The following is a 16,492-nucleotide window of genomic DNA, read 5'->3' as shown; positions in this document are numbered from 1 at the left end:
CACCCACTGAGACATGGTCGACCAGACTAGGAGTACTTCTTAATTATCAGCCATGAGGAGTTTATTTTGAAGATATTGTTTAAAGGGAAGGGAAGGGAAAAAAAGAACAGTTTTTTCAATATTAAAGGAGTTAGTGGTGAAAATAAAGCAAAGTGAGTGGCAGCAACAGGGACAGACACAGGGCTGTGTTGATTGACATTGCAATACTGTCCTATTCCTTTTGATGGGATTAAATTGTCATGACCTCTCAGATATGGAAATTGAGGCACTGATCTGAGGCTTTGGAAATGTCAACATTATTAAATTGTGTGACCAAGTTAAAGGCACAGTCCACACTTTTCCCTGGCAATATTTCAGGCTGCTATAAAGAGTGCATGTGAGTATGAGCGCTGTATATTTTCTCTTTAGGTCTTAAATTGGAAAAAATCTATGGGAATTCAGCATGACATTTAATCCTGCTTCCATATTTTATCCTGGTTATGATTTTTTCCTATGTAGCAGACAGAAAAAGCTTTACATACCAATAAATGGAATAATCCCACGTTATGTTTTTTATATTTTATTTAAAAATGATATGAAGACTTGGCAAAAATGACAGATTTCCTGTAGATGATCATACAGGCTGCTGATTTACTGGATTTAATTTCATTTGAACCTTATTCACCATCACAGTCTGATCCCGCAGTGGTCTATCATAACAGCTTTAATAAAAAACTAATGACTCTGCAGCTCTTGCCGTATACTTATACCGTGGATCAGGGGCAGAGGGGGTAACTGGGGTGTGAAATAGACTGAGTTAGCTGATGGACACATGAAAAGACTCGGATGGTTGGTTGTCACTCACACCGCCAGACCCGCCTTTGCTCCATCTGAAGTTAAAATATGAATCTAAATAGCTTGGAAAATACATTTTCCTCCCAACAGACCTCAGAAGTGTGCGGGGCATCATCACACAGAGTCATTTGAAGCGCAGATGCACACTGCTATGCCTCGTCCTCCGTGTGGTAGGAGGGGTTGTAGTGACGCTGTTATCCAATGGGCACCGGTTTCCTTTGGACTGAGCGCAGCATCTCTGTCTCAGCGGCACTTTTGCGCCAGACAAGTAGGGACGGTCTCTCACTCAGCACCCGAGAACAAGGAACAGGGCTCCGGGAATTACTGAGGTGTATTTAGCGAAGAAGACTCATCTCTTCCTCCTTTTTTTTTCTCTAACCCGCGGTTTTGCAAAGATGATCGTTGGCTGCGTCATCCTGGCGTGCACCTTACTTGTGGGCGCATCCTCGGTAAGATGAGTTGATTTCTAAATGTCTTTTTCGGCTAACTGGACTGTGGAAGTGCTGCACTGCTGTAGCGCTTACTTGGGCTTTGCAGCGCGCTGCATGAGCCCTCGAAAGTGGCAGTGAGAGGCTCACTTTCCCCCCGCAGCGTTGCGCTAAAAGGCAACGTGATGCGTGTAATCGAGCTTAATTCGGCGACATTTAAGGTCAAGAATATTTTTGTCCAAGTGTAGTGTTTAAAAAAAAAGTCACTGACAACTCTGTTCGTTAGCCTCCCCACCCTCTCTCCCCTAAATCAACTGCAGTGCATTATTGCAGAGGACAGTGGTTTCTGGAGGGGCTTCTCGTTCTGTTGCCTGAGATCAACTTCGTTTACGCACGTTTACGCACGTCATTTCTCCTTTTCTACAATTCAGGGATGAATGGCTCAGTGGACTACTTGTTGGTAATTTAGTTTAGTGCTCATTTAAAAAGGTGATTTAATGAGCAAATGTTACTTTATTTTTAAACTTGGGCAAATATTGCCTTCAAAACGAGCCGTATTTCCCCAAATACGTGCAGTAGTAGTTCGCTGGGCTTTGTTGATGTGCAGTCAGTGAAACTGAGTTGCCTAAATTATACAGAGTGCATATATACTTTGCTGGATAAAAACATAAATTGATGTGATGAATGAGGTGCATTGCTGCAAGTGCATTCTATGGATAATGAAATGTCTGCTGGAAGTCTGCCTGCACCTATGCTTATATATATATATATAGACTATAATTTAATAAATTTGGCTTCAGTCTGTTTCTTTCACACATGTGCTCACTCTCTGTGCTCTCCCGCTCTCACACTCCAGTCAGCATTCAGTATATACTGTATTATATGTTTAGGTTGCACATTTCCTACTATAGGTGTAGTCATTATCATTATAATGGGCATGCCATTGTCATGACTGTAATCATTTTATGTAATTCAACATTTAATGATAACATCTCTAACGATGATGATGGTAATGATTGCCATTATTCACTTTGTTCAGTTTTTTAGTGCCTCTCATGAGACCTAATGTTTCACTACAGTGAACAAATGCTGGTGTCTTAAGCCCCAGATGTGGATTTCCACACTATGAAGGTTGCTGCTGGAGTCTAAAGCAAACCACTCACTGTAGCCAGAGTGGCCGTGAGGCTCAATATCAGTGTGAAAAGGCTGTGGGATCAGCTTGTGACCCTGTGGCCGCAAGTCAATTTGCCAATGCTTAACAGGCCGCCTTGTTTTATTCCTCAGGGGAGTAAGGCAAGTCAGCTCCTCAAACCCCCATGCAGACCAGGCTTCTCCCAGAACTTCTACACAGTGATTGTCTCAAGAGACGTGCTGCATGGCCAGAGCATTCTCAAAGGTAAGTCTGCCACTGCTGGATCTCATTTATAGACTGATGATATTTTCTCTTCTCTGCCCAGATTTGTCCCCAACCTCACAATGTGATTGAGTGAGTAGGTGTGTGTATGTGTGTGTGGGGGTGGGGGGGTATATTTTATTGCATGTGGCTTTCCATCAGTCCTGAAGAAGGTCAGAACACACTCTGGTTGTAGCTGTGCAACATGAGCGCAGGCATAGTGTTCAGTGTGTTCCGAGCAGACAGATCCAGTTGTGATGCAGCTCAAGTTTAAAAAAAACTCTTGCGATGTGATGCAACATGATGTGACAGGAGGTGTGTAATGCATTCCGTTCAAGAGTTGTCATTTAATATGGAGTTTCACTGATGAATGAACACCTAACTTACCCTGATTGGCAGTGAAAAACAATACGTTTCTTCTTTTTGTGAGTGACTAAAGAGCAAGTGGACTCTCCATGTTAACAACGGGAAGCCCAAAACTTTCATTTCATTTCCAGTGTTCATTGTAGTACATTTTACCAACCCTTTCTGTTCTTTCTGTTTTTTTTTTTTTTCCGGAAGAATTCAATTCTGTTTTCATACGCTCCATTTCTTTTTGGAGCAGGCAGTGTACTGAATCTACTGTGACGTTCATATTCTGCCATTTGAAATTATGCCATAGTTTCTTCAGCGTCTTTTCTATTTGCTAGTATCTGTAATACATGTATAATGGGAGAAAAAATCCCTCTCATCCACATTCTAGGGTCCCCAAATATTTCTGTAATATGGACAATGTTATATTTAAACCTCTAAGCTACAACTGCAACATGAAAAAAAGTGACCAACACTAGGAATGCTTCAGCATTTTGCAGATCTTCATATCTGCACTGAGTATTTCTGCTATAAAATTCAATCACTTGATATTATAGGCCTAATATTTAGTTGTTACACACGTCCCCTATTTGTGTTTCCCTGTAACCTACTCTACTCTGTTATTCACACGTGCAGGCTACATCTCAATAACAATGTTCAATAAGCTCAGCTCTCCCCTGACACTTTTATATTATTGCTTTTATGGCCAAATATTTGTCTATTGTAACGTGAAATGCTATTTGCCAGGAGGAAATGGCATTCTCATTGTAACAGCTGTTTGAGCATTTTACGCCTGCGAGCAAAACAATTGAATTATTCTGGAGGTTATTTTGTTATTTAGTAGGCTGACAAGGACAGTGCAGCTGCCCAGTGGGGAACTAGTTTGCCTGAAGGGGCTCAAGGTTTCTGCCTGTTTGGAAATGGGCTGAGACGTCCTCACTGACCCAAACAATACTAACAGAGGATGATGGGATGTGATGTGTGGCAGATCACGTATAATAGTTCCTCCTCTGTGTTTTACATGTGTTATATGCACATGTGTCTCTGGGGGGCGTCATCACGTCGTACATATTATCTGCTAACACCTGAATTTGAAAAGCGATTTACGGCAAAGCTCAACTGCATCAGTTTAATAAAGCTTATGTGCCGCATCAGCTCCAGCTTTGATCCCATATTACCTTTGCCTCCAGTCTCTTGCTTTCATTTTGTCTGTCTGTATTTGTTCTTTGTGAAAATCAATCTGAGAGCCATGCTGTCCTCCCAACTGGCCACTCAAAGGGATATGAGCTGCAGCAGCTTACTGTACGTCCTCATGCAGTGATGAATGTGCAGTAGCTAGCCTTTCTGAAGGTCTGTTTTCTATACAGCGGGATACAAAGCGGGAGGAAGCCTTTAATACTAACGCCACGATATGTATAACCTGAAACTGTCACTTTCTAAGAAAATAAATGTGCTGGGGATGAGACAAGGGAGGGACTGGGATGCTCCAGAGCTGGCTAGGGGGCTGCTGGACCGCTATGGGCAGTGTATGTTGTCTCCCTGGAGAGATGGACAGTGAGCGATGGGGGAAGGACTAAAGAGCTGTAGCCCAGCAGGTGCAGCGTGAACCAGGTCTCTGTTTCTAGTCGGTGAACAATTTGAACCACAGCTCTTTTCATGCTGAGGTGAAAGAGGCAGCTGTTGTTCTCCTATTTTATTGTTTTGATGGAGTGTGGGTTGTTTAGCAATGTTATATTTGTAATGTCAAATTCATTAACACCAATCTGAGCTTATGAAGTATTTTCCCTGTTGCAAACGCTGGTTTATCACGTCCAAGGCAGACACTAGTGTTTTAAATGTTTGAATCTGTTAGCGTCTTCGAAGCATCATTGCAGAATCCAGGCACTGTTGTGTGCTCCCATGATGTTTTTGTTGCTTACTGTATTTGTGCAATCAATAAGATCTTTTTCAGGTTCAAACTGCAACTTATTGACTGGAACGCCATTTTCACCTCTTTCACGAAGGTTATGTTTTCGGTGCTGTCAGCAAGATTAAAAAATAAATAAATAAAAATACTGGCCCGATCTTCATGAAACTTTGTGGAAGGGTGTAGCACGGGCCAAAGAAGAACCCATTAAAGTTTGGAGTGAATCCAAACCACAGGGCTGATTCACAAATTATTTTTCACTTTCATTAACATTGCGAGATAGGTCAATTGTAACACAGGAGTCTGTAGCACACGATGACACTATAAGAAATAGACAGAGCATAAGTGACGTCACCCATACCTGAAGCGTTTTGAAGCCAAAAATATTCAACACTGGAGGCCGTCATGAAGTAGTGCTTCTTCTGCTTCTACATTAAAGTCTTAAAAGGAGAAACCAAAACCAACAATATCTTTATACAAGCAACATTTTTTTCTTCTTTTCCATCTTTTTAAGCATTTCATGACCCTGCAGATTTATATTATTAAGGGTCCCAACCCCCATTTTGGGAACCACTGTTTTAATTTATCTGAAAACATAAACCTTGATAATGATAAACAACATTTTGCTTAAGCATTGGTCCTTTGACCTCACTTCTTCTTGTCTATAGCGTCCCCTCTAGGTAAAGCAAAGTGTCTGGTCAAGACTTGAAAGGTCATTTTTGAATTGTAATGCATCATTCAGTGGCCCCTTTGGTTATTCTTCACTGGCTTTATAGGTTAAAAAGGCTGTTACGGCTTTGTGGTTGACCATGAAAGACCTTTGTTTAACTAACTCACAAATCTCTGCATTGCCGCTAAGTTGTGCTGAATAAATCATCCCATGCTCCCATGGAGATGTTTGTCTGGGAGCTGGGTCAGGATTGGAGGAGGAAGGCTGTGGCACACAGGCAGGCAGACAGCTGGGCCTTGAGTCGTGGTCCGTGCAGATTCCCGCTGTGGGAAGATAAGCCATGAAAAGAAATATTCCAGTGATTGCACATCGCTGTGTAAACCGTCACCGCGCTCTAAGAGCCGGAACAGACACCTAGGAACACGAACAAGGGGATGTGGCCTTGGCACAAAAGAAATTGATTTGAAATACAGTTCAGTCAGGATAGTGTCTCTTTAAGTCACTGTCAATGCATATTTGAAAAGGCAGCAATGATGAGTTTCACCTTTTGCCCCTTGCCAGCACTGTGAGATGCTGTACAACACTGCTCTGTGTGATTTAAACGCCTGTCTGACTGCATATTTTGCTTTATGTTTCCCAGATTTTATGACAAAGAGAATGACTTTGATGGATTTACTGGATTGCAGAAAGCTTGTTTTTTTTTTTTGAGAAAAATCAATTCCAGCTTTTCAACAGCGGTTCTTAGAAATGCAGTCGAGGGCCACTTTGTTGTAGGCAAATGAGATGAAAAATAAAGATGAAAAACTTAATGTTTCCTGGCAGAGTGCTTCACACAAGATGTGCGTATCCCTTTACCGAGCGCACAGTGTCTTTTCATAAAGCCTGTGCTTTTCCACGTCGACTTTACACCGCCCTTTCATAGAAAATGGACTTGTTTTCCTTTGTAGTCCCCGTGTTGTCTCTTGAATCGCAGGAGATGAACTTGCTCTATGAAAAAATAATCTACAATTGAGAGTCTTTTTCTTGCTTCTTCCATTCCAGGGCTTTTAATTTAAAATGGGGTCTTTCTATCGTAGTTATTTTATAACTGCTGTAGTCCATGCAGAGGGAAAAATTGCAAGCACTGTACTTTAATCTAAAAGATTAATTTAAGGAGGATCACGCCTCCATCAGCTATACACTTTCGGCATGGGTTTCCTATTGTTTAATTCCATCTCTAAAAGTTACACATCCAAACTGACTTGTAACATGACCCCAATTAGACTACAGCAGAGAAATCTGGCAAGGAGCCATATCTGCTTTGAAACAGCCAGCTCGGCATTCACTGTGCTGTGGAGAACTTCTGACTCCTAACTACTATCCAAAGTGACAGGGCTTTCATAAGTATGTCCAGATCCCAGAACCGGGTGGGGGTGGAGGGGGAGGATTACGTTTCCAGGCATTTGATAAGCAGGATGCCATTTTCCTTCTGACTCACGAACGTCTCTCTTGTCCTCCAGAGAGTCTTTCATCTCTGCAGCCAGGACCTGCAGTCTGTGGCGAGCTGATAGAATACAGGTGCAGAAGATGAGCCACATCATTTCTCTTTATCTCGCCCGCCTTCTTACCAAACCAAGCTACGCTCCTATATCCCTCAAACTCCCTACAACATGACATACATGCTGAGCCAATTCCATCAAGCAACCCACCCAAGATATAGTACATGCCACAGCACAATGCTTTTCATCCTGTTTTGTAGTCATTTCCTCAGTGGAGGTAGTAAGTAAAAAAGGGGGTTTTGATAGATGGGAAACCGGCTGTCAGCAGAAATATTATTGCGTCTTGTCAGGGCTTCCATGTGAATTTTATTAGTTCTAGTGCACTGATCTCCACTGAGCTCTTCTCACTGTGCACTGGTATTAGCTTTAGTCTGATGTCGGTCTTTGGGTCATGGCATGTGCTCTCATGGAGTTTCATTACAACACAGATAGTTTCATTGCTTTCCCATCTGGTGCCCACTGAGAGACAGGCATGATTCATCTCGACCTCCTTGCATTTAGACAGTGAGAAGCCAGTGAACGTACCAAGACTCTATGCACTCTTTTTTTTTTTTAAAGCACCGTGCCCGGTCTCTGTTTGCACTCTGTTGGGTGAGATTATGCAGTGGATCTACATTTCCTGACAAAATAGAGGAGAGCTAATTGTGCCCTGAATTCTGACCTTCAAAAGGAGCCTACCGTGATATTATCAAACCTCAGATTTCATCTGCAAGAGCTTGGGGCTGTGGGTTAAATCAGGGAGTGATTACAAGGAAGAAGGAAGAAAGTAGGCACTTTTGATGGTGTTAGCCAAAAAAAGAGTCCTTGGCAAAGGATTAACGGATAAGAAAGAGAGTGTTGGAAGAGGAACTAGAGACTTAGTACAGTATTTCTGGAGTTAAGACAAGGGCATATTTAGAAAAAAAAAATATGGACATAGTTTAAAGTGGTGCTTATTTTTTTTTTTAGAAATTGTCTCCAAAATGCAGTTTAACCCTCCTGATGGATGCCTCTCTTTACACTTTCTTTACATGAAGAAAGTATTAAAAACAAAAACGCCACGTCTACCATTGATGACCTTGTATTCGGTGAATACTATTTGCATTTGTTATCGAAAACCTTTTTTTAATTGACCATCCTCCCTCATGATCAATGTGTATTAGCACTTTGCATCTCAGTGCACTTTAACGATCGGTAGCCTTGATTAAGACCGTATTGGCTTTTTTGTTGCCGTGCAGAAATGAACAATTTTCCCACTAGGAGACCTCTGTTTCACCTTTTAGCTGTAAGTGTAACCCAGAGTTTACCAGTTCATTACAAAGATTTTTTTTCCCACCTCCTCTATGCTTCCAGGATTTACATGCATCTGAATAAAAATCAGGTCAGCTCAAATTATTCACTTGCAGGTTATCCTGCCTGTTTGTATTGTCATGACAGTGCACACTTCAGTATTATTTAGGTGGATTATTTGAGAGATGATTATCATTACAGTTCATAGAGAAAAAGATATGGCTTTGACTACAGCAACCCTGCGAAGGAAACTGAAGAGTGTGAGCTTGGTGCAGACCTTGGCTGTTGGAAAATAATGTGCAAAAGCTCAGTTTAAACCAATTTTCCATTTCCGTTATCATCAGTCTGAAGTTTTTCAAAGCTGGGACAGGCTTTGAGTCATGCCAAGTTTTCTTCTTCCAAGTAATAAAATACTGGAAAAAAAGCGTTGTTCCTTGAACGCACTCATGTTTTTGGTGAACTGAACGCATCCGTTTGCAAATAATAGGAATAAAAGGATGTGAGTGTCGTTAACTCCTGCGAGAGATAACAACGCCCTTGCACTGTTGAGATATAACTCAATAAAACAAACAAAAAAGGAGTACACATGAAAATGATGCCAGGCAGAAATTAAGTTTCAGCTATTACGTCAATGCCACTACTGAAGAGAGAGGAAAACAAGACAGTGGAAAGATGGCTCATTAAGTGAATGATCACAGGAAATCATTAACAAAAGGTAAGACCATGAGCCAGCAGCCCACAATGTTCCTCCACCCAAGCCAAACTTAAATGGAAATGGATGTCCTTAACTACTTCATTATAATCTTTGCAAACTGAATTTGGAGCTAGCGTTTGTTTAGTGTGAACTTGCACAACTTGCACTGTATAGACAACCTTATGTGTTCTGTCTTACCTGTGACTTTTACCAGCTGGTTTTTCCAGTTGAACTATTTAACTTGTGGGCATGTTATAATCATTCTGGAGTGGATCTCTATCAACTCAGGCAGTTGAAGAGGATACAAAAGTCCTCAGCTCCAACCAGCCATAGTTATATCGATTCCTGTTTTTACAGTAAAGCTGTGGTTGTGGGCTTACCTCTGGTTCCTCAGTTTGGGCTTACCACGACATGAAAATAAGACAACTTTGGAAATTTCCTGAAGCTGCATTACTTGTTACCAGGAGTCACATTTCTCCCCTGGTTGAGGCCATCTGCCTCCCCAAACCTGCATCCCCTGCCAAGCTAAAAGTGATATCAAGCCTCCACCAAACTCCTGTTAAGACAGCAAAGAAGCCAAATTTCAAAGTAATGGATCAATTCTTAGATGAAATGATCCTCATGATGGATTAGTAACTGTGATGCTATTACATTATTTCTAACCATCCTTTGTACTACTGTGTACTGTAATCACATCAATGGATTAATTAAAAATAATGGATTACTGCACCGCACTGATGATCTTGCATTTAAAGATATTCTTGAGCATCATCCTTTCAAACCAGTTTCTCGTGCACACCATGACACTTCCACAAGCTCCAGCTTGTCAGACAGAAATTTATATTTTAGCAGGATAGCTGTGTGTTTGAACCAGACTTGAAACCAAATGATGTTCAGCACAGTTATAGTGCATATTTTACATTATGCGTTTACTGAGTGATGAGCCATGAGAATCTACGAGAATCTGCCCTCTTGATCAACTGCGCTTCCTTGTTTTTCTCCCTCGACCTGCTTCCTCGTTCCTGACTCAGGGGCCCAAAGTGACACACAGCTCCTCACTTTATTGATGAATTATGGCCAAGCAGTTTGACCTTGTGTTGCTACTTGACCTCACATGTTGGCCAACACTCATATCCCCAGTCTGCAGCACTGGAGGAGATGAAAAAACATGGCCAATCAAAATGATTTACGTTGGGTTTGACTCAACACATAGATCCTTCTAAGCTGCTGCTAAATGCATCTCCAGAGGGCCACTCTGTATTGTACTGTACAACCATTTCTGAAGCCACAGGGCTTTTTGCTATTCTATCACTTTAATTAAAAGACTACACTGTCAAGATGCCTTTGTTCTATCAAAAAGGTCCCTCGCCAGAGAGCGGCTTGTGCTTGTCCTTTGGATTTATTCAGCCTGGAATCTATATTTGATCAGGGCGTCTGCGTTCTCTCGTTTTTACTCAGTTCTCTAGTTCATTTTTATATTTGCATGAACACACAATTATTTATTTATGTATAAACACAGTATATTTTGTGCATTGTGTGTATTTGTCTGTGCATGTGTTTGAAGCAGCGCTCCATCCAGAGGGTGATTATCTTAAATGGAGAAATTAAAGGATTACAAACCAGCCCAGTAATCCAGCTGTCAATCTCACGGCTCATTAGTAAGCAAAAGGAGAAGGATGGGGGGGGGGTATATATACTACAGAGAGAGAGAGAGACCTGTTAATAGTGGTAAAGATGTGAACTTGTCAGTCAAAGAGTTTTCTATATTCCCATTTTAATTAACAGCAGCTAATTGCTAAAATGGAAACATTGATTTCACCCTAGCAGCTGAAATGAAATGGCTCACAGGTACAACAAATATTAACTGCATTTAACTGTACAATCAAATCAATTCCAATTTTTTTAAGCCTGAAGAACATGATGTTTATTAAACTGCACATTTTGTCATTAATATAGACATACATATATACACATATAGACAACTTTGCAATTTCTCACAATTCCTGTTAAAGATGAGATTATTTACACTTAATTGCAACTCAGATCATGCCCATATGTTGGCGTTCAGAAAACATTGTCACGCAGCTGAGCTGCCTGGGTTGAGCGCATTAAACTGCATTAGGATATGCTCAGCAGCGTGACTCGTTATGTTAGAATCCATCTTAAGGATTCACTTTGTGGTGCATTGTGACTCTTACTAGTAAAACTGTATATGAGAAGAGCTGCCAGAGTTTGTTTGGGGCTTTTCTTTTTCCTCACTGTTGCTCCTATTCACAGTTTTAAATAGCAAATGAATGAGTGCAGCCACAGTGACGTATACAGCAACATATAAACTGTGTGTGTGCTGCAGATTAGCCTTGGTGTTGAAAGATATACAGCATCTCTGCCATTTTTCACCAGGCTCTGAGGCACATAAAAGAAACAGTTTGGGAAACGATGGCACCATAAAAGAAAATAGAAACACAAATCCTGACTCCATCATGGAAAAAAAGGGGGTTGGGGGGGGGAAATTGCATCTCCGATGGTGGTGACGCTTTTTGGATTTGATTGTATCAATTTGCTGTCTATTTTGCTTCTAAAAAGCAGGCTGTGTGCAGGCTTATTTGCTCGTGCACAGTTGTTGATGCCCACTGCTGGGAACTATTTCTTATGCAGCTCATCTCGTCTCATTTAATTTTTTGTTGTTTTTACATTTTTCATATACTATACTTTGCCCATTTAGGTGTCAAGAGTTTGAATCTATTTTCTTCCATGAAATTTTCCAGTTAGGATTTAGAGAGTGCCGCTGCTCTTCATCTTGTTATCATGTTATAGACAAGGTTTCGAGGTGTATTTCTGCTAGATTTGTGGTACCTGTTGCATCTTGAGAAATGACTGGCTTTCTTTGTCCAAAAACTATTGTTGCTATAGCAGAGGAGACTCAGTCATAGTTTCTATAGACTATTTGTTTGAGAGAGCTCATTCTGGCTTGGATTCAGATGGCTGATTTGTAAGTCACAATACGAAGCCATGTTCCGTCCTGTTGTGATGCAGATTTGTCTGTGGGAGCCCGACAAATCTGCAAATATGCTATGCTGACCAGAATAAACAGAAGATATTCTGCCATAAAATTGTAATACAACTTAATCCGTTTCCTGTTCCCTCTCATTGCCAGCTCTGATGTCAGTAAAGAATTTAATCTTTTTATGTTTTTATTACTTTCTCCGCTTCCTTTCCGCGGACACATTATCTCAGTTGTCTGTCTGGCTGTCTGTCTATCCATTTTTCTCTCTCTCAAAACCCGAGGGAGCTCATCATACTCTCACTGACTCCCTTATGAATCCATTTCCTCAAAAACGAAGACACCAAACAAAGCACGACTTACTTGTCTGATTTATATTTAGAGCTGCACTCACACATGAGCATGTCACATACACAGCTTGTATCCCACGCCCATGCACACACACACACACACACACACGCACACACACACACACACACACACACACACACACACACATTGCCTCGCACATTCAACTGTAGAGGTTAATCATTGTAGCAGAGGCCCCTGTAGGTATCTGTTCAAATGTTAAATGTGCCATTATACTATTAGCTTTGACCTCCAGATGGGTTTCTTCTATATTATAACAGTCTCCTTGCAGACTTGTATATTTCTGATCTCTGCCAGAGAACGTGTACAGAGTTGTGCCAAGGAAAAAACAGGATTCACTTAGGATTCACAAGCTTTTAGTGAAGTGTGCTCTCTTTTTGACAGATTTGTACACCATGTGAATCAAGACGCGCTGCAAATACCCATGAGAAGATTATAGCCATCGGCTAGCAGCAGTCAGAAATCCACATGAACCATCATTACCATGCCAAAGATGTCCCAGTTGCACACACAGACGTGTCTTTTGTTGTCTCTGCGTAATAAAATTGAGTTTTTTTTGTGTGTGTGTGTTCAAATATGTTTAAGCTTGACGTTTTGTGTCGTTCTAGTCTTTATTTAGTGAGAGGTTGGTAATTCATAGAAGTGCGGTGGAAAATCTGGGGTTAAGAACCCACTTTTTTGATTGAAATACGGGAGCAAATCAATAGAGCCCTCCTTTTTTGCTGGCAACGTGCATTGCAGACACACACTGATAGCATCGATCACAGCTTCAGAAGAATCACAGTTTTCCTCTCCCGCTCCACTCTGTCTCTCCGTGTGCCTCTCTTCCCCTCTTGATCTCTTTCTCTTGTCTCCTTTCTCTCTGTAGCCACGTATAGGTTTTCAGATAAAAATAATAGCTCTGAGAACCAACAGGGAAGAGGAGCATAGAGGAGGGGGGAGGGGGAAGGGGGTGGTGGTGGTGTTAGTGACAGTGTTTGTGCTGTGCACCACAACCCAGCAGTAAGACAATAAGAGGCAGTCTGACTAACTGTGGCCTCTGGGAATAGAAGCCTTCTTATTGCCATAAACAGCAATTTAGCCTGGGTAAAAGAAAAACGGATGCAGCCCTATTACTGTGTCATCATGATTACAGCCACCACAAGGCTGTGGCAAAGTGAATGATGGCTGTTACATCCCGGCACCTATTTAACGCAGCGTTAAATTTATAGCTGTGTAAACCAATCTAACATCAAGGCTAATCCAAATGATGACACGTCAGAGATACCACACATAAATGAAAGACGTTCACATCCAGTTCTGTAGTTCGGTGCTCATTTGTTGCCGTGCCTCTGTTTGTTATGTGCTCATAGAAGTTTCTCACAAGAACCCATGTGTGTGCTGAAGCATGGAGCCTTTTGATTTGCAGCCCACAGGTTACTAGCTGAACATGCAGTAGTCATTTCTAATCTACGCGTCTGTATTCTAACCAGAGGACATGGAAAGCTTTGAACAGTATCACTAAGAGCCGAGAGTTAAACGTCCTGGTTGTCTAAGCTCTGCTGCAGGGTGATAGGCCCACTGTGCATAACTCACCTGTCATGAATAAACATCCAACGTCTGTAGATATTTGGTAGATTTCCTGATTTCTTGTGGTGATTCACAGCTTGATTTGCATTTTTGTTATGTTTTTCCAAGATTCTATTAAACTCTTGAAACGACACGCAATGCTTTGACCACAGCGATGGTTCTGCCTGTTGTTTTTAACTGAAAGCTTTGCATATTTGGGTCGGGTTCAGGGCCTCTAGAGCTCATTATCGTGGAGCTAGGGTGGATGTTGGCAACAATACAAGACCCTCTTCCACCTTCAGACCCTCCAGCATTAGATGAAATGTGAGGAGGAGTTGGAAGAAGGCCTCAACGCGGTGTAATGTGTGATCAGCGTAGCGAGCAGTATAACAAACAGTCAATACTGAAGAGTAAAGAGCTGACTTTAGTTGTAGTAGCTTACAGTTACAAATGCATTAAACATGTGTTTGACATTGTTTGCTCAGTACAGAGTTCATTTCCATTGCAATGGTGTATCTAGTACTATCAGTGATGTTTAGTCATCGCAAAGGTGCAAAGATCAGACAATGTGTTGGTGAAATATATCACAGATTTATATAATACATGTAAAACCTTCTTGTGCATCATTAGGTCAGTGTAGAAAACAGAGGGTTATTTCATTCAACACTTACTTGCTCAATACTGAATAAAATGGAGTCTTGATCTCTGATGGATCTTTTTGTCCACAGTTGGGCTAAATGGATAAATCACAGCTGTGGGATACTCGATTATCTCCTGCTCCAACGTTTCCTCGAATGTTTTTTCACGGCTGCTTTCTGTGGCGCACATCATTATTCCCTCTGTGCTTCGTCCACATCATTGGATTTGCTCCCTTTTCTTTTGAAATGATCAGAGCATCGATGGGCAGGCCCTGTTAGCTAGTCACAGTCAGTGATAACTATATTATGATGGTTTGTGTCAACTATTTTGTCTCTTTTAGAGAGCTGTGTCCATCACTTAGAAGAGCTTACCTCTGCTAACGTTACCTTAGATGTCAGGGATGCTTAGGGTTACCACCTTCAATGTGGAAACATAAGGACCACCTTGCCAGCGGCCCCATGCCTGGAGGACAGAAAACAAGTTGGGTGTCTGGGGGTCCTCTCCCATGAGATTTTGAGTGTCAGACACTTCCTACATTCTAGTGAATTTTTCTGCACAAATTTGTGCTTTTTGTGCATCAATCCCAGTTCTCTGCTACTGTACTGTCAGTGGGGATGGGCAAAAAAATGTATCCAGATCATTTTTGGCATTTATCACGGTAGCGATAAAAATGACGATGAATAAACATTCAGCCTAATCTTTTTGACTATAAATCTATCACCATCACTGTTCTTGTTACTCTATGTCTCTCTACCAAAGTGCTCTGTCTCTCTTGCTCTCTCTCTCTCTCTCTTGCTTGCTCGCTCGCTCGCTCTCTAATCACCAGACACAAATCAAATTAAACTTCTTCCTGTCACTATTTTGCGGCAGAAATTGCAAGTTGGACTCAGATTTAGAAGCTGGTACATGAAATAAACAAAGTGAGAACACACACACAGGTAGATTATCAGAGTTTAGTCCATGAATCCACCTGGATAGTCTCTGCTTCACGGACATTTCAGGCTGTCTGTGGAGGTTTGAAGGATCTGAGTTTCGAGTGGTGGCTGGAGTGTGAGGAAAGAGCTCCTCGCTGCCTGGAGTATCCGCTCCACCTTCCGCCATGTTTGTCATATATCATTGATTGATACCGATATTGGTATATCGTAAGCAATGACATATCGCACATTGCTAACTGTCAGTGTGAATGTAAAGGACATAAAGAGTCGGTAAGAGTAAAGCATAGATGCAGCCATTATATTTAGCATTACAACATTAGATCATAGAATTTGGCAAAATGTTAGGTAACTTAAGTAACTCTGCATCCTCTGGCCTTACACAGCTCAGACTTAGTCCAATTCTGAATACTTCAGGTCGGACAATCCAGGGACAGAAAATAATCTATTTTCATTCCCACTGACAGAACTGATCTACTCATGGTCTGTCTACCATTCAGATCAGTGTTTGGACAGCTTCTTTATTTTTACGGGCGGACTTCATGGATGTATTAAGGAGGCTTGAGCTGGAGGTATTTGTCAGCATTAAAAAAAAGTGCTTCTAAGTCCCTGTAACCGTGGCAACGATGATGTTGACTGACAGACATCCTGCTTGTCATTGGTGGTGTCATTATCATCCACAAATTCTGATTTAATACTTCTCTGCTATGTCTCATGTCTTTTGGTTTTATTATTTCTCACGTCTTTCAAAGCGGCAGATTGTATGCATTAGAGTCAAGTGTGCATGAAAATAAGGGACAAAGTGTGGATTGATTCAGTAAGGGACAGTAAGGATATTTCACTTTTCTATACCTGCCGCTGATAGCAGGCCTGTTAGTAATAGCACTGTCATAGCTTAAATTGGATACTGTATTCTTTCA

The 16,492-nt window shown here is 41.4% G+C and overlaps 1 protein-coding gene across 2 annotated transcripts in view; it reads left to right on the top strand.

The window, feature by feature from the left end:
• Nucleotides 1-981: 981 nt before the first annotated feature.
• Nucleotides 982-16,492, top strand: part of cdh4 (cadherin 4, type 1, R-cadherin (retinal)) — a 179,808-nt gene continuing 164,297 nt past the window's right edge. The window contains exons 1-2 of one of the 2 annotated variants that reach the window (XM_019268399.2): nt 982-1,283; nt 2,547-2,658. In XM_019268399.2, the coding sequence (XP_019123944.1) occupies nt 1,230-1,283; nt 2,547-2,658 (166 nt within the window). In that variant the 5' untranslated portion in view covers nt 982-1,229. The remainder of the gene's footprint in view (nt 1,284-2,546; nt 2,659-16,492) is intronic. The other variant, XM_010755587.3, reaches the window with a different exon arrangement.

This window comes from Larimichthys crocea, chromosome VI, assembly GCF_000972845.2.
Source record: "Larimichthys crocea isolate SSNF chromosome VI, L_crocea_2.0, whole genome shotgun sequence".
In the NCBI taxonomy this organism is placed as follows: domain Eukaryota; kingdom Metazoa; phylum Chordata; class Actinopteri; family Sciaenidae; genus Larimichthys; species Larimichthys crocea.
Note: the sequence above shows the minus strand (reverse complement) of the source record. Positions and strands in the feature narration are given on the sequence as shown.